Source organism: Copadichromis virginalis, linkage group LG12, assembly GCF_057382275.1.
Source record: "Copadichromis virginalis isolate Kocher_CV1m ecotype Utaka linkage group LG12, C_Virginalis_male_GT1.1, whole genome shotgun sequence".
Taxonomy (NCBI): domain Eukaryota; kingdom Metazoa; phylum Chordata; class Actinopteri; order Cichliformes; family Cichlidae; genus Copadichromis; species Copadichromis virginalis.
Window position 1 is genome coordinate 18,029,666 of NC_140629.1, and position 18,483 is coordinate 18,048,148.

The following is an 18,483-nucleotide window of genomic DNA, read 5'->3' on the forward strand; positions in this document are numbered from 1 at the left end:
CTTCAAGTTTTTGCTGCTAAAGGTAGCTCCACAAACTACTGAATCATGGTGTGTATTTCTCCACAGTACTGTGAAAGTTTCATTTTTCATGTGACTGTATACTGTACTGTACACAGTTTTTTCAATAATGACGTAAACTCACTTAAAGTCTGAGGTTTGAAAAACTGTGTTCTATGTGGCATTCAAACACCTTAAATACTTTTCTCTTTTTCACAGCTTATGCTCTGCTAGCTGGTAGAAATGGTTCAACGCTGTACTCCTGGAGGCCTGATGTAAAGCTGTTCACCATCATCCTCAGGGCCCCTCCAGCCATTAGCTTCTCCTCTCTCATGGTTCCATACTTCAATATCACAAAGATCCTCTTGGCTTCTTCTGAGGACAATAGCTCCACTGTTTATGAATTCACTTCGGTCTCCAATCACTCTGATTTCATACCCAGGTATTCAGATTGTGTGAAGTTGTACATTTTATTATACAAGGTGAAGACACAGTAGTTTTTCTTCAGAAAAAAAGAAGCATATCATCAAAGAGAGTTCTGAAATGCTTGTTGTGTTTCCTTTACTTTCTCACATTCAGTTTTGGGGAGTTGCACTTTGCGCCAGGTGATAGTGAGCTGGAGATAGCCCTGAACATCATAGATGATGACATCCCTGAGGTGCAGGAGCAGTTCCTGGTCAGGCTGAAGAATCCAAAAGGTGGAGCTGAGATTGGATTTGGTGGTCAGGTGAAAGTAATTGTCCCAACCAACGATGATGCCTACGGAGTCATCGGCTTTGCTCAGGTAGGAGGATAAACCTTTTGATATTAGATGGCTTGTGCATTTGCTTAACATGTCTATCTTGTTATTGTCTCAAATTATTTATTTGCAATATACTGAATACATAAAATGTGTTTTATTGCAATCTAGAAGTATTTGTTATTGCATCTCTACAGAACTCTCTGTCTATGGAGTTGGAGGAGTTGGAGCAAGATAATCAAATTTCTCTAAGTGTGGAGAGAAGAAGAGGGAGTTTTGGCAGACTCACTGTTCACTGGGCTGCCAATGGCAGTTTGGCAGACATTTATCCAACTTCAGGAGTGGTGAGCAACACTTCCTCTGTTATACATAAAACACATGATGTACTGACAACATGTTATGAATTTAATGTCATTTAATGTAAAACGTTATTTTCTATCACAGGTTACTTTTTCAGAGGGTCAAACGGTAGCTATCATATCACTGGCTGTTAGAGCAGATGGTGTCCCAGAGTTACAGGAGTATGTCACAATCACCCTCCGTGATGTCACCACTGTGGGACTTCAAGACCTACGACAGGCTGCAGTCATTGACCAGCGACGGGCTCAAGCTCAACTCACCATCTTACCAAATGGTTCTCCCTATGGAGTGATTGGATGGCATCTCGACTCCCAGTTTACACTAACACAAGAACCACAGAGTAAGAATTTCTGTGAAAATAAATGGATGGGTGGATTATTGAACGAGGCTCAGTCAGTAAATGTGGGTTTTTATTGGATCTCAGTGAAAGAGGTTTGATGTAGTGTAATTAATTTTAGATAAATTATTGTTAACTTATTTAAATACATTCCTCAGTCGCAGCTTCTGTTAATTTAGCTTGCTGTGTTTGAGACTTTCTTGAAAAATCACAGAATATCACATTTTTACTTTTGTGGTCAGTTTACAGTAATCACACTGAGATTTACCGTAAAAGAGATTTGCTGCGATTTCCAGCCATGCCAGGGAAGCCTGAATTGTAGAGTAAAAGTCTTTGAAATATTCTTAACCTACAGGTCTTCTATACATTTATACAGTATGTAGAATGGATTTGTAATTATTTCTGTTGTGTTTTATTACTGACTTATTTACCACAACGCAATTTCTTTTCAACCTGCAGGGGTTCCAAACAATGTGACTCTCTCCATTGTGAGGGAGCAGGGCTCCTCAGGTGAGGTGGCAATCTATTACACAACCAGGCCAGCTCTATACAACCCCCCCTCCAACCAAGCCACCGCAGGACAAGACTACGTTTCCAAAGATGACACCATCATCATGATAAATGGTGCTACCGTGGCCCTTGTTACTGTTACAATCCTACCGGTAAGGATGTGCTGATGAGCAACACCTGTTTCTTCTCTACTTAGAGAAGAAACAGGATATAGTTTAGCTTCTGTCCACATTTGGTAGCAAATAGGACCAAAATATTGTTATTATACGGAAAAAAAACTGTGAGCATGCTTACTTAAATAGGTGAAAATATTAAATCAGATTCTTTATCTTACTAATTCTGCAATAACAACCATTCACACTCAGGATCAACAGAGAACAGACCTGGTTCTATTTAAACACTAGACTTTAAATTGTTTTGCTTGTTGTGTCCTGTTCAATCAGGGTATAAACAACCAATAATCCTCATTAAACTATCGCTTCTCATAGCCTTCCTTATTTAAATTTGTATTAAATTTGCACAGTTTGAGGTTACTGTTGTTTTCACATCTTAAGGTTTATAAAAATCATTGTGAATTTGAATAACGGTTTTCTATTATTTCGTGTTTTCATGTATGCATTTGTTTTTCTAAGGATGATATCCCAGAGCTGGCAGAGAGTTTCCTGGTAAACATCACTAAGGTGGAGCTCGTTAGTGAGTCAGTTGGAGCAGGGCAGCCCAGTGTGAAGAGACCTGGTATGGAGGTAGCAGAGATCACGATCCCGGAGAATGATGATCCCCGAGGGATTCTCCAGTTCAATGTTTCTGAGGTGAGGTGAGCATAGGACATTACAGAGAGGTGAGCTTGACACTGAATTATTGAGGTTGTTGGGAAACCTCCAATTTGATACATAGAAGGCTTTTTTAAAAAGCTTGTGATAAAGAAATAAGTAAGTAATGCAACTGTGAAACATCAAAAAATATCTAAATTAATAATAAACAGTAACATCCTTAAAGATGTTTATTTCAAAATTTCTTAGTCATTGAAAATTTCTTCTGAATTTCTTGTCTAGGATATAGCTGGAAGTGTCATCCTGGCCTATGAGATACCACCACCAGACAATGTTCTCCTACTATCAGTGTTGCGACTCGCCGGTACAGTTGGAAGACTTCTTGTCTACTGGGAAGCTCAACCAGTCACTGCCGATCTTAATGACTTCAACCCCCTTTCTGGAAACATCACCTTTCAGGATGGGCAAGTGAGTTAATATTGGTCCCGTGTTGAAATTAATTCACAATAAATATCACATGAAGTCACTATATGAAGCTACTCAACTATTTCTAGAGAGAAGCCACAATTGCTATCACCATCATAGACGATGAACAGGTGGAGCCTTTGGAGACCTTCACAGTGAATTTGCTGCGTGTGATTGGTGGTGCTCGACTCGGAAAAGTGACCTCAGCGACTGTAAATATTCCATCAAATGACTCGCCACTCGGACGATTTGGATTTCAGAAACGAGAGGTGAAACTAAAACATCTCTGTTGGCATCAATTTCAAACTTAAAACTGACAGTTATTGTTCTATTCAGTGTAGAGTAAACAACATGAATAATCATCTTGCCTAATCCTCTCCAAGGTTGCCGTCAGTGAACCAGAGTTTGTGGATGATCCATCTGCTGTGGCAACACTAACAGTGCTGCGCAGTATGGCAGGTGTGGGTGCAGTGACACTGGTGTGGCAGCTGGAAGTCCACGCTGCAGGGGACCTCTCACCTTTAAATGGAACTCTCGTCTTCAATGAGGTACAGTAGAAAAAAAGGCGACTTCAAGTATCCACCAGTTTGTAGTCTCAATCTGTAAGTAGTAGTAAGTTTCTTCTTTAATTCTCCTTTACGTTTCAGACTGAATCTATGAAGTCATTTGTGATCAGAGCCCTTGCTGACACTGTAGTGGAAGGAGAAGAGCGTTTCACTGTACAGCTGTTTCCTGCAGATAGTGGTGCTGTCATAGACCCCTTAAATGGTTAGTATGCGAAAATAAAATGTCAAAATGCAGGTGCACATTTTGAATTCAGTAATCATCGATCTAGTCCTCTATAGGTATGGCCACCATCACCATCAGGGGTGACAAAGCTGCCCTGGGGATTATTGGGATAGCAGAGTCCTCTAGGAGCATCCTCATTGGAGAACCTCAGGGGAATTACAATGGGAGTGCCAGAGTCAGGTGAGATAATTGTCCTGATTCAACCTGTGAAGACAAACAAGAGCTCTCAATTGGAAAACTTGTCATGCAATGTGTTTCCTTCTTCCAGCCTTGTGCGAGGGCCAGGTGTGTTTGGAGAAGTACAGGTGTACTGGAATATCACTCCAGCTGCAGTTTCTGAGTTTGAAGCAATCTTTGGCACTGTGACTATGAGAGATGGACAGTCTACTGCTACCATTACTATTAAGGTATTGAGCAGTGTTCATTGTAAAATTGTGGCATTGTCTTTATCTGTTTATTTGAGGACAAAAAGCAGAATAATAACGTAATGACAAGGGATTTCCATAAAATTATCACAGTCACATCTTTTCTGATGTTAGGTCTTGGATGATGAACTTCCTGAGACGCGCCGTGAGTATCAGATTACACTGACCTCTGCTACTGCAGGACTGGACATAAGTCCCACGGCCGGGCATGCCAGAATTATTATGGCAGCAAGCGACAACCCATATGGCCTTTTCTCTTTCACCCAGAACCAGATCAATACAACTGAGAAGGAAGGAATGGTAAAGTCATAAAAAAATACCCTGGTACATGATGTATCATCTGGTGTAGTTTCATAACCCACAGCAATATAATTTAATTTCTTTTCTTCAGGTTAATGTGAGTATCATTCGCTCCTTTGGCAATGAGGGAAGTGTGTTGGTGACCTATGAGTCATCAAGTAGCACAGCACTCAGTGGACTGGACTTTGCTCCAGCTTCAGGGCAGCTGCTACTCACCCCTGGCCAGAGGTTGCAACAAGTGGCCTTGCATATCCTGGATGACAGTCTTCCAGAGGGGCCTGAGGTGTTTTTTGTTAACATCACTGCAGTGGCACTAGACAATATCAGGTAAGAAAGGTTAAGAAGGTGCATTAGATTTATAATCTTGTTGAGACGGTGCTGTTATTCCATAGATATTGCTGATTGCAAGGATGCAAATAGAAAAAAATCCATGCATACCAGTGACCTAAAATATCTGCTGATGTAAAAGAGTTCATAGGCAACTAGTTGTTCTGTGTCTCCCTCTTGTGGCCAGAGATGTTGACTACACCGTGAGAGAGTCAGGTCTACAACTGGACCAGCCTCCAGCCATAGGCAGCATCTCTTCTCTGGCTGTCATCATACTACAGAATGATAATGTTGAAGGTATCCTGGAGTTCAGGCAGGACTATGTTAACATTACAGGTAACAAAAGCAAGCAGTTTTTTGTCTTGTAAAATGCTGAAGTTGTACAATTTGCTACAAACTGTTTGACTTAATTATAAGTTTATTTCTGCATAAATAATTCTTTTTTATCATGCCTTTCTTGCTTCCAGTTGAAGAGGATGTTGGCACCCTGTTGATCCCAGTGGTGAGAAGACTGGGCACATACGGGCGAGTCTCTGCTCAGTTTTTTTCTAGAAGCTTGACCGCAGCACCTGATGTTGACTATATCCTGTATAATGGCTCAGTGACATTTGTGCATGGACAGAATACCAGCTACATCAATGTCACTATCATAGATGATCTGGACAGGTGAGAAGAATAACTAAAAAAATATCTACAAGTCTACCTTAAAGTATACAGTATATTTATTCCACACACAGATACACACCTAGATGAAAACACACAGTTAACAAAAAAGACATTATTTCATTCTACAACTACTGTAAATCTCCTTCCCCAGTGAATATGCAGAGGTATTTGAGGTTGTGCTGGTTGGAGCTACAGAGGGTGCCGTTCTAGGCTCCCAAAATATTGTGAGGGTAACCATCGGTAAGAGCGACTCTCCAAGTGGGGTTGTCAGTTTCCTCAATGAAAGCCTAATCACCGTGGCCAATCCCAACTCCACTCTGAAACTCAGTCTGGTTTTGGAGAGATCAGGCGGCCTTGTGGGCAATGCAACGGTATGAGGAACAATGCTATAAAAATAAATCGCATCATTGCAGCTTACTGCTAGAGCACGTTGGTTTCCATGGTGACATCATACAGTTCAAACTAGCCCTCTCTTTTCACAGGTTGCTTGGATAATCCTTGGCCCTAACAGTAGAGAGGCTCTTCCCCTCATCAATACTGACATTAGAGGACCTGTGAACGGGTCCCTGTTCTTCAAGGATGGAGAGAAAAGCACGCACACCATAGAGCTGCGGATTCTCCCTCATGGGGAAGTAGAGGTGGAAGAGACATTTGTTATAGAGCTCAATATTCTGTCTGGAGAGATGGATGTTGATCCTCAGGCTAGTTCCATAACACTGAAGGTATTTCACCATGTAATGACTGCAAACTTGATTTCGCCATCATTAATCAGTTCGCTCATATTGTTGTGCACAGTTTCTCTTTCAGAGCACTTTTTTCGCTGAAGGCAAGTTGTACTGGAATTAAGCTCGGCACCGCAATCATTCCTTTTCTCCAAATGTTTTTTGTCTGTCAGATAGAGAAATTTGGTGATCCCAATGGTATCGTCCAGTTTACTGAGGATGCGCTTCGAGAGCGTGTCTACAATGAATCCACAGAAGCAGAGGGCCCATTGAACATTTCCTATCTGATTATGCGCAGAGAGGGTGTCATGGGTAACATCACGGTATGGTCATATCTTAAATATACATTTACTGTTTACTAATAATATCCTGCTTAAACGAAAAATATAATACTTTTACTTTTGTAAACACAACCATATCGTATCCTCAGGTGCACTGGCGAATACAGAGTGACTCAGATATTGCAGGTGACTTTCTAGCCTTAACTGGCTCAGTGATGATTCGGGAAGGCCAAAGAGAAGCAGAAATCGTCCTTAAGCTGATGCCTGATACAGTGCCAGAGCTAGAGGAGCTCTACATTCTTCAGCTCATATTTGTGGAGGGTGGGGGTACTCTGGATGCCAACCCGAATCTGATCAGAGCTCGCATCAGGTTTGTTATTTGATCAGTTAGAAATGGTAGTAGAAAAATCAAAGACTGAATGACCTTAAAATTACTATTCCTCTCTCTCCCACAGGGTGCCTGCTAACGATGAGCCTCATGGGGTTTTTTCTTTGAACTCCAAGCAGCAGTTTATAGTAGTCACAGGCTCGGGGTCAGAGGTCAGCAGAGCTATGGTTATAAATGTGACACGGCTTGCTGGGCTATTTGGCAATGCTAGTGTAGGCTACAGGATCACAGGTGGGATAGATGAAGTGATGGACATAACAGAGATACTGGGTGGAAAAGCTGAAGGACGACTGCTCTTAAAAGAGGGACAGAGCTTCAGTGCTATTTCTCTACCCATCAGCAGCCAGGTGAGAAAAAGCACGTTTAGTGACTCGTGTATAGAGAATTACCCGTACACAAAGTGAACACACCTTCTACAATAGAATAGTTTATAATATCTTGAATCCCTTGTTTATTTCACCTGTTTCTTCCCACCGTAGGCATTTTTGTCAGTGGGTGCAAGCATCACCGCAGAGCTCACTGATGTTAGACTTGTCAGTGTCGTCCTTGGCTCTTTGCCACGCCTTCTTCACGAGGCCAGAGTTGCTACAGTGATTGTACCTGAAGAAGCTGCTAACTCAGAGGTGAATTGTAATTTTTTTTCTATATTTAAATGGCTTACCTGTTAGACAGAAACTGTTGCCAGTTATCAGAGAAAGACACTCCTGGAGATATGCTCACTGTGTGCGTTTGCAGGTATTTCTTTCCATTATAAATATGGAATTATGTGTCAGTTTTTCTGAGTCAGGGTAGAGTAATTTACACAGATATTGACAAAAATTGATTAATAAATATCATTTTACTAGTCATTTGATGACAAACCTTGATATTTAGCACTGTATTCATCTGACTCCTCTCCACATAGGTTTTCAGATCATTTAAAATTTGAAGAAAAACTTTCAAAGTGAGGCATTGATGAGTCATTGATTATTTTGTGTACATTTATCTGTTTTTAATACAAGTATCTGAACCTGGTGTCGTTAGATATTAAATTTACATGACATCTTACACATAACCATTAAATATAACCCTTCTACTTTACAGGGAGTGCAGAATTATTAGGCAAGTCGTATTTCTGAGGAATAATTTTATTATTGAACAACAACCATGTTCTCAATGAACCCAAAAAACTCATTAATATCAAAGCTGAATGTTTTTGGAAGTAGTTTTTAGTTTGTTTTTAGTTTTAGCTACTCAATGGGGTTCAGATCAGGTGAACAAGGAGGCCATGTCATTAGTTTTTCTTCTTTTATACCCTTTCTTGCCAGCCACGCTGTGGAGTACTTGGACGCGTGTGATGGAGCATTGTCCTGCATGAAAATCATGTTTTTCTTGAAGGATGCAGACTTCTTCCTGTACCACTGCTTGAAGAAGGTGTCTTCCAGAAACTGGCAGTAGGACTGGGAGTTGAGCTTGACTCCATCCTCAACCCGAAAAGGCCCCACAAGCTCATCTTTGATGATACCAGCCCAAACCAGTACTCCACCTCCACCTTGCTGGCGTCTGAGTCGGACTGGAGCTCTCTGCCCTTTACCAATCCAGCCACGGGCCCATCCATCTGGCCCATCAAGACTCACTCTCATTTCATCAGTCCATAAAACCTTAGAAAAACCAGTCTTGAGATATTTCTTGGCCCAGTCTTGACATTTCAGCTTGTGTGTCTTGTTCAGTGGTGGTTGTCTTTCAGCCTTTCTTACCTTGGCCATGTCTCTGAGTACTGCACACCTTGTGCTTTGGGGCACTCCAGTGATGTTGCAGCTCTGAAATATGGCCAAACTGGTGGCAAGTGGCATCTTGGCAGCTGCACGCTTGACTTTTCTCAGTTCATGGGCAGTTATTTTGCGCCTTGGTTTTTCCACACGCTTCTTGTGACCCTGTTGACTATTTTGAATGAAACTCTTGATTGTTCGATGATCACGCTTCAGAAGCTTTGCAATTTTGAGACTGCTGCATCCCTCTGCAAGATATCTCACTATTTTTGACTTTTCTGAGTCATTAGACCACACCCCTTCTCATTACAGAGATGCACATCACCTAATATGCTTAATTGGGGGTAGGCTTTTGAGCCTATACAGCTTGGAGTACGACAACATGCATGAAGAGGATGATGTGGACAAAATACTCAATTGCCTAATAATTCTGCACTCCCTGTATGTGAGGGCACCAAAGTAACACCATTATTAACTGTCCTCTATCATTTATGTTCTGTAGGTTGGCTTTGCTTCACTGGCTCTGCAGGTTTCAAGCGTGGAAACAGGGATTTGTGTGGCAAATGTGACACGAAAAGGGCTGTTTGGAGACATCAGGGTGCAATGGAAGGCTGGGTATCCTTTAGGAGAGACTCTGCCTGGCTTTAAAGCCGGAGCAATCATCCCAAACTCAGGTAAAACAGTGAGAAAAAGACAAGGATTGAGCTCTGAAAGACTTAAGTTGTGTAGTATTTTTTTCACTAAAATTTTCAAGGTGTAGTGTTTCTGCGCACTAAACGCTGCACGTCCTCTTCTAACAGTTGATAGTGAGCTCCTTCTTTATATTTAGGTTCACTAACCCTGGCCCATGGAGAAAGGAGTAAAGCCATATCGCTAACAGCAGTTGCCGATTCATTGGATCCAGCTTCTTATGCTATACACCTCACCGCTGCTGCCTCCAGCTCTGCTGGAGCTGATGCTGTCAAGTTCAGGTAGTTGGTACACTGAATATTGGACTGCTACTTACTCATTGAATTTCACATGTGACCTCACTCTAATTCCTCTCCCTGCACAGGTCAGGTTTTACAGTGGCAGAGGTGGAGCCACTGGGGATCTACCAGTTTTCCTCTGATTCCCGCCAGATTGTTATTGCAGAAGACATCCAGACTATTACACTTTATATTCAGAAACTTTACGGTTCTCGTAGCAATACCACCTACCTGTCATTTAGAACAACAGCAGGGAGCGCAACAGCAGGAGAGGACTTTTTGGCTGTACCAGATGGCCGTTTGGTCTTCAACTCACCTTACCAAACCAACGCTTCATTAAGCCTTTCAGTGCTTGATGACTCCCTTTCCGAACCTGATGAGTACTTCCATGTAAACCTGACAGATGTTCAAGTTCTTAATCAGGACTTAGCGTGGGCACATACCTCTCCTCGCCTTAACCCTCAGCACAGTGCCGCCACCGTCACCATCCTGGCTAGTGATGCAACTGGTGGAATACTGAGTATTGGACCTGATCTGATCCAGGTACAAGAGGACATGGATGAGGAAACCCAGCAGGCGCGCAGCGTGGTTCTGAGGGTGCGCAGGTCTGCTGGTTTTGATGGGGCTGTGCGGGTTCGAGTCCAAGCCTATGGAGGTGTGTGTGCTGCATGTCTTTTACATCGATATTGTGGGACAGTGTATTGTGTTATTTAGTGTAATGTGTAAAAATTTTCTCTAACTTTTGTTGGGGTTTTTTTCTTTTAGATGGAAGTACAACTCAGCTACCCATCAATCTAAAACCTGTTGGGAACCTTGCAAAGGAAGAGCAGGACTTCCGCTTGGTGTCCCCTATAGTGTCCCTGCAAGCTGGTGAGAATGAGACAGAGGTTATCCTCTTCATCCTGGATGACTCAGAGCCTGAGGGACAGGAAGTATTCTATGTTTACCTCAGTGATCCAGAGGGAGGAGCACAGATCACAAACACTTCTCTCCAGGGATTTGGAGCTTTTGCCAAAATCACTATTCTTGGTAAATGCATGAAAGAGGCTTTATGGTATACGTTCTAATAACTATGTAATGTGTATTCCTCTACAGTGGGGCAAAAAAGTATTTAGTCAACCACCGATTATGGAAGTTCCCCCACTTAAAATGATGACAGAGGTCAGTAATTTGCACCAGAGGTACACTTCAACTGTGAGAGACAGAATGTGAAAAAAAAATCCATGAATTCACATGGTAGGATTTGTAAAGAATTTATTCGTAAATTAGGGTGGAAAATAAGTATTTGGTCACCTCAAACAAGGAAAATCTCTGGCTCTCACAGACCTGTAACGTCTTCTGGAAGAAGCTTTTCTGTCCCCCACTCGTTACCTGTATGAATGGCACCTGTTTGAACTCATCATCTGTATAAAAGACACCTGTCCACAGCCTCAAACAGTCAGACTCCAAACTCCGCCATGGCCAAGACCAAAGAGCTTTCGAAGGACACCAGGAAAAGTATTGTAGACCTGCACCAGACTGGGAAGAGTGAATCTACAATAGGCAAGCAGCTTGGTGTGAAAAAAATCAACTGTGGGAGCAATCATCAGAAAATGGAAGACATACAAGACCACTGATAATCTCCCTCGATCTGGGGCTCCACGCAAGATCTCATCCCGTGGGGTCAAAATGATCATGAGAACGGTGAGCAAAGATCCCAGAACCACACGGGGGGACCTGGTGAATGACCTGCAGAGAGCTGGGACCAAAGTAACAAAGGTCACCATCAGTAACACACTACAACGGCAGGGAATCAAATCCCGCAGTGCCAGACGTGTTCCGCTGCTGAAGCCAGTGCATGTCCAGGCCCGTCTGAAGTTTGCCAGAGAGCACATGGATGATACAGCAGAGGATTGGGAGAATGTCATGTGGTCAGATGAAACCAAAGTAGAACTTTTTGGTATAAACTCAACTCGTCGTGTTTGGAGGAAGAAGAATACTGAGTTGCATCCCAAGAACACCATACCTACTGTGAAGCATGGGGGTGGAAACATCATGCTATGGGGCTGTTTTTCTGCCAAGGGGACAGGACGACTGATCAGTGTTAAGGACAGAATGAATGGGGCCATGTATCGTGAGATTTTGAGCCAAAACCTCCTTCCATCAGTGAGAACTTTGAAGATGAAACGAGGCTGGGTCTTCCAACATGACAATGATCCAAAACACACCGCCCGGGCAACAAAGGAGTGGCTCCGTAAGAAGCATTTGAAAGTCCTGGAGTGGCCTAGCCAGTCTCCAGACCTCAACCCCATAGAAAATCTGTGGCGGGAGTTGAAAGTCCGTGTTGCTCGGCGACAGCCCCAAAACATCACTGCTCTCGAGAAGATCTGCATGGAGGAATGGGCCAAAATACCAGCTACTGTGTGTGCAAACCTGGTAAAGACCTATAGTAAACGTTTGACCTCTGTTATTGCCAACAAAGGTTATGTTACAAAGTATTGAGTTGTATTTTTGTTATTGACCAAATACTTATTTTCCACCCTGATTTACGAATAAATTCTTTACAAATCCTACCATGTGGATTCATGGATTTTTTTTTCACATTCTGTCTCTCACAGTTGAAGTGTACCTCTGGTGCAAATTACTGACCTCTGTCATCATTTTAAGTGGGGGAACTTGCACAATAATACTAAATACTTTTTTGCCCCACTGTATTTTGATTGTTTTGTTTTCTCTGTTTCTTTCCTTTCACACCAGGGAGTGACTTCCATAACGGCATTGTAGGATTTAGCCTTAATTCTCTGATGGGAAAGGTTTTGGATGAAGATTCAGAGAATAGAACTGCTCTGCTCTCTCTGCAGAGACAGGAAAACAGGTAATGAAACACACCTTCTTTCTCATTTCTGCCTAACAAGTGGCGTTGATAAAAACACATCTCCTTTTAATGGTTCCATTATCAATGTGTTTTTTCCTTATGCCATTTTTCCTTCCGCTCAGAGCTTTTGAGGATCTGCAGGTCTTCTGGAGAGCGACCTTCGACAAGACATCGCTAACACTTGTCAATAATGGAGTCAACCTAACTACACAGCTTGTTCGGACCTCAGGAACAGCGACCTGTAGGAGAGGCGAGATAATTTGCACTCTCACTCTGGAGGTTGTGAATGATGATGTAAGGCAGGCAGTGGATGTAGACACTTGTAGATGTTATAGCACTTTTCCTTTATTTCTAGTCTTGAAATGTGCTAATCTGTTCTACTGTAGGAACCAGAATACCAGGCATGGTTCCTAGTGGAGATTTATCAAGTGGGTGCTGGAGCTACCATTAATGAGACCACCCGTTTTTCCAACATCACCTTAGCAGAGAGCGACAACCCAAATGGCGTTGTGTACTTTGCTGTGGGCCACAGACTCCCCATCGCCACCCTGACAACAACAAGCCTCATCCTCCAAGCTTACAGACAAGCAAGCACAGCTTCTGCCATGTCTGTACAGTATCGGACACTGGTAAGAGACAACGACATGCTTTATGTAGAAATTAAGCACAGGTAGAACTGGGGTACATTGCATAAACAGTTATACTTGAAACAAGCCAAATATTCTTAAATCTGACAAAAGTTTCTTGTTTTGAGAAGAAAAAAATTCTGCCAGTGGGCTGAGCAAAAGTTACTTGACTAGAATTGTTAAAACTAGGAAATGAATCTATGCCTTTTAACTAGACAAAACTGTCTAAAATTTATGCTTAAATGAAGAAAATTTGACTTACTGCAAGGAAAGAGACTGAATTGTTTCTTTCTTGATTGAGTTAAATATATAAAAATTAAATCTCAACTCTGACAACAATAATTAGAAAAAAGTGCTGAGAATAAGACACCATCTGTTCAAAAAGCTACAAAAAATATGGGACTTTATCTTAAAGCAAGACACCAGAAGCACTCTTCTTTTTTGCACTTTTATTGACACAGCAACGGGTCAGTAACTCAACTTTAACAGTACTGAGGTCTAATTCCAGGAGACTCATGTCTAACATTACCTACATTTGAGCAGGGTACTGTGTAACATGGCCACTGTAAGAAGTGCATATTCCAGATACTCTTAACAGGAATAATAACAGTATAAAATACTCATGACTGAATGTATCAAACATACATTTTGCTGCAGCTTGAAGCAATCAGCATTCAAAATCCTAGATTGCATAACTTTTTAGAAGAACAGCTTTAAAGATCACACAAACAAACGTGTCTTACATGAAGATGCAGTGACTGAGCATAACAGAGTGGAAAAGGTTACAGCACCTGGTATTGCATAAACAGATTATTTTGATTTTGTGCAAAAATTATGATTACTTCTCTGTCAGTGCGCCCCAGGGTGGCTGTGGCTACAATGTAGCTTGCCATCACCAGTGTGTGAATGTGTGGATGACTGGATGTGTAAAGCGCTTTGGGGTCCTTAGGGACTAGTAAAGCGCTATATAAATACAGGCCATTTACCATTTACTTCACATTTTAATATTTTTAATGATAACATTATTAGGTTTTTAATGTCCCTTACTGCAGAATAAAGGTTTCTTATGAAAGTTTTGTTTTGTTTTGTTTTTATCTTTAGCTCCATTCTAAGAAAATGACCAGTTTCAAGTGTCCTCAGTGTAGGACACATACAGGATGTCATGCTGAAATGTAAAGCACTTACAATAGAAGACAAACAACAAACTATTCCAGCCTAATTGATGACATTTATGGCATTTGCTTTCTGTGCTGACTGATATGCTGCTCAGTGCTTTGCTGCCTGCTTTTAAATCAGATGTCACTCTGAACATAAACACAAGCTACATGTGATGTCTCTGATGTGTATCTGTTTCTACCCGTGCTGATGCTAGCATGACTAAAGCTAGCCAAGCAGCAGTAAATATGTGAAGTAAGGAAGAAGGATATACTCATCAAACAAACAGGATCATAAGAATATAAAACCACGAGCACTACAAATGTAACAGAAATATGTTGACATAAAATGGCATGTTATTTGAAATCTACACGAAACAATGACACAACTACTTTTTTTCAATTTTTTCAATTTATTTATTTTTTACCAATTGTCCAAATTAGTCTGTGATTGGCCTGAGTGTGACAGAAATCATATTTATATACAACTAAATATGACTCAGCAAACATGTTTTAAATGGATGATTCCTCACTTGATGACGGATGATCCATTTCCATATTTGCTGAGTCTTAAATTTGATGTCAGTGAACTTACCAGTGGTTGGTGTTAAAAAAAAAGCCCCCAAATCCCCTATGAGCAAGCACTTGGCGACAGTGGAGAGGAAAAACTCCCTCTTAATGGGAAGAAACCTCTGACAGAACCGGGCTCAGGAAGGGGTGGCCTTCTGTCTCGACCGAGAGGGGTTCAAATGTTCACTGACAATTTAGTTGTATATAAATATGATTTTTAGGACTTGATGTTGACACCAATTATGTGAAATTGGGGACGCACACAGTTCCGCTTCTTCTTGTTCTTCTTCTTCTTACTTGGCGGAATCTCTGGCAGGCTCTTAACTTCATTCTCGAGTTCAGCCACCTTGACATTGAGCATTTTCTGTTTGTCTCGTAGACTTTGCAAAGATCCCTGTACAGAAAATGCAGCTGACTCTTCTTTTTCGATCTTCTGTTGTTCTGTGGTGTCTTTTTCTTTCTGAGGCTCCTGCAGAGACATTGCAGTGGATGGCAGTGAGTCCTCTTTTTCCATCTTCTCCTGTTCTCCAGTCTCGTTTTCTTTCAGAGGCTCACATTTATGCATTTCATTTGCAGCAGTGGAATTTTGTTCTTTGTGCTGCTGTGGGATTTTAAGTGAGCAATCTTTGGCCTCTTTCAGCTCTCGCTCAGGAGATTCTCTCTTCAAATCATGAAGGGCCTTGTTGGGGCAGAGCTGGGATTTCAGGTCACTGATTTCCAGGTTGAGTGTCTCCTGCTCCTGCCTATGTTTAACAGCCTGCTCTTCAAGCTGATTTTGAGCTGCTAGGAGCTGTTTCTGGAGCATCTCAATCTGCTCCTGCTGAATCCTACATTTGAGCTCAAATTCAGCCTCCTTAGAGGACTTCAGTCCTACAGAGTCAGTGTGTGAAGCCTCTGTGGTTGGAGTGGCAGACTCCACACACTGCTCTGTGGTAGGGTGGCTGATTTGGTCCTGCAGGGTAGCAATCACCTCATCCAATATGACAATAGCTTCATTGTCATTTGTGAGAGTGTCTGTCTCACTGATGTCATTGGGCTTATTACTAGAAGCCTCTTCCAGCTGCTCTATGAGGTCTTTAATCGTTTCCTCATAATTTCGCTTGTTCTCGTGAATTTCTTCACGAAGTTTGTTCACCTCAAGCTGGTGATAAGAGGCCCTCTTGTTTGCACCTACCATTTTACAGTAAAGGTTGTTCTGATGGTATTGGGAGGCTTCCAGTTGGTGTCTGAGAGCAGCAATCTCGTGCCAGGGATTAAACGGGGGTCTAAATGTGGGATTGGGTTGATATTGCCAAGTCCCTCCGTTAGGCACAGGGTTTGGTCTGCTGTGGTTCTTCCCATTTCCCTGTCTCTCCATGTCCTCCTTTGCATTTGAAATGGGGAGGGATTCAGCCTTTTCTTTTTCAGGAGTGGCTTCAGTGTTTTTTTGCACTTCTTCATTTTTCGGGTTTGCTCCATAACCCGTGGTGTTTTGAGCTTCAAGAAGCGCCCGGGCATTTGCCCGAGTAATTGGTCTTCTTGGTTCTTCAGCCACTCTTTTCTGTTTTTGCTTTTGTTGTTTCTTTGGTTTCACAACCGTTTCCTTTGGTGGTTGTGCCACAGGAGACTTTTCAGTATTTGGTTGTGCGGCTTTTTTTGCTTCTGCCATTGTAGATGCGTCAGCGTTTGCGTCTGCGTTTCTCTGCGTCTGCCTTGTCTTTGTTTTAACAACCAGGTTGTTTTGTGTTTCTGCCATCCGAGATCCACTGAAGTTGGTTGAATGTCTCCCCTATTTATAGGTTTTTCAGTAGAATGTGCACTGTGACATCACAGGCTGTTCCTGTGATGCGCTGTTCCTTTGAAGTGCCATGATTAGAACAATTCAAAATAAAATGCCCACAAACCTAATGTAAAGGAAAGGCTTTTATTTTGTAGCACATACTGAATTAACACTATAAAAGCTACTCTACAGGAATTGCAGTAAAAAATAAAACTAAAGAAAAATATGTTTTTTAAATGGTTGTTAAAAAAACTAACCAAAGTAGAAGACAACTGTTTAGTGGAAAGTATTCGACATTCTAGAGATTCTCAGGCATAATAACTTCTTTCATAATTTAAACAAGGACAGGTAGAAAATGTTCATATTTAGTGAAAGATATTTATTAACATTATCCAATGAGAGTTACTGAATGTCTGTAGGCAGTGAGATCTTGGTGGTTGCCGAGGCAACAGAATGTCATCTATGTTTTGTTTTAAATTCAGTTTCAATGCTGAATCTAAGAAACAACAGACTGCAGAGGGAGACTTTAATAGAGGTTTACTAACTCTTACTATCATATACATTGTGGAAAAATCTGTCTTTATTTAGCATAATATATTTGTTATAAGCACTAAATATGTTTGATGATTAACTGACGATGAACACTAACGTACCAAGCTGAAAATTCTGCTCACCAGTCAGCAGCTTATATTCACAAAAAACGGATAAATCTGCGATCCATGCAACTCTAACCAGCCAACAAAAACATGTGTTCATAATACAAAACAAGTTTACTTTGTGAAATGTTAAAAGGTACAAAAAATAAAACAATATGTTTTCAAGACTTTTTCACAAGTTCCTATATCTCACTGAAATATCTGTAGCTGATTTCTCGTATTTTAAGTGTGATGAGAAATTTTGAGTAGAAACAAGACAAATATACTTGATAAGATTTTGAGTTTTTGCAGTGTATATGCAGCTGATTGGTTTGGTCTTTAACCAACATGGAATCATTTATGTTGGGCAGCTGTGGCTATGCGTACTAATCAGTGCTTCAGTCCCCAATGCTATCAGTCCACACGTCAAAGGGCAAGATACTGAACCTTCGATTGTCCCCAATGCATTTGGGTGTGAATGAAATGTATGACTATGACTTCTAGTTCAAAAAGGGCTATTTATGTATTTAAGTCCAGTTGTTGCTCATTCACTGTTACCTTGAACGTGTCATGCTATCACCACTCTGTGTAACAGATATTTCCTATATAAGCAAATATGTTTTACACTATTTACCTACTGAAATGAAATCGTAACTCCAGAAAAATGTTTAACTGTTTATTTCTGGAATAATAATAATGCATTTCTTGCATTTCTCATGGCTTCTAATGGGGGCCTTTCTTAAAATTACTGGTCCCAGTAACAAAGACGCTTGTCGACTCAGAAATCGAGGGAAAACCAACAACACACCCGGCAGAACATTATGTTATTTACACAGGTGCACATAAGTGGTCCGCAGGTGCGCATTCGCTGTCAAAATAAAAGACGCGCACCAGATAAGAAGTTGCAACACGCGTTTGCGTCCATATAAAAGGCACTGTTTTTGTCCGCTAGAGTGGGATTTTCACGGCACATTGTGCACCACATCTCTGTGCGTTCATCATTTGTTTGAAGCCAGCTCACCTCCTGCGACCACTTTTCCGAGAACACGCGCTTCTTTTGTGGTTCGGACTCCTTCTGACATTTCTTTGGAGG

General features: G+C 41.5%; 1 protein-coding gene across 1 annotated transcript in view; it reads left to right on the plus strand.

The window, feature by feature from the left end:
* Positions 1–18,483, plus strand: part of adgrv1 (adhesion G protein-coupled receptor V1) — a 116,681-nt gene that overhangs the window by 32,746 nt on the left and 65,452 nt on the right. The window contains exons 54-82 of the mRNA XM_085475126.1: positions 217–439; positions 577–781; positions 934–1,080; positions 1,181–1,436; positions 1,893–2,095; positions 2,576–2,752; positions 2,996–3,181; positions 3,268–3,447; positions 3,562–3,726; positions 3,826–3,946; positions 4,024–4,147; positions 4,236–4,374; positions 4,507–4,692; positions 4,784–5,019; positions 5,207–5,355; positions 5,487–5,685; positions 5,837–6,056; positions 6,168–6,407; positions 6,581–6,730; positions 6,838–7,058; positions 7,144–7,423; positions 7,556–7,699; positions 9,327–9,498; positions 9,654–9,795; positions 9,879–10,447; positions 10,558–10,821; positions 12,529–12,646; positions 12,769–12,940; positions 13,033–13,275. Of these exons, the coding sequence (XP_085331252.1) occupies positions 217–439; positions 577–781; positions 934–1,080; positions 1,181–1,436; positions 1,893–2,095; positions 2,576–2,752; positions 2,996–3,181; positions 3,268–3,447; positions 3,562–3,726; positions 3,826–3,946; positions 4,024–4,147; positions 4,236–4,374; positions 4,507–4,692; positions 4,784–5,019; positions 5,207–5,355; positions 5,487–5,685; positions 5,837–6,056; positions 6,168–6,407; positions 6,581–6,730; positions 6,838–7,058; positions 7,144–7,423; positions 7,556–7,699; positions 9,327–9,498; positions 9,654–9,795; positions 9,879–10,447; positions 10,558–10,821; positions 12,529–12,646; positions 12,769–12,940; positions 13,033–13,275 (5,831 nt within the window). The remainder of the gene's footprint in view (positions 1–216; positions 440–576; positions 782–933; positions 1,081–1,180; positions 1,437–1,892; positions 2,096–2,575; positions 2,753–2,995; positions 3,182–3,267; positions 3,448–3,561; positions 3,727–3,825; positions 3,947–4,023; positions 4,148–4,235; positions 4,375–4,506; positions 4,693–4,783; positions 5,020–5,206; positions 5,356–5,486; positions 5,686–5,836; positions 6,057–6,167; positions 6,408–6,580; positions 6,731–6,837; positions 7,059–7,143; positions 7,424–7,555; positions 7,700–9,326; positions 9,499–9,653; positions 9,796–9,878; positions 10,448–10,557; positions 10,822–12,528; positions 12,647–12,768; positions 12,941–13,032; positions 13,276–18,483) is intronic.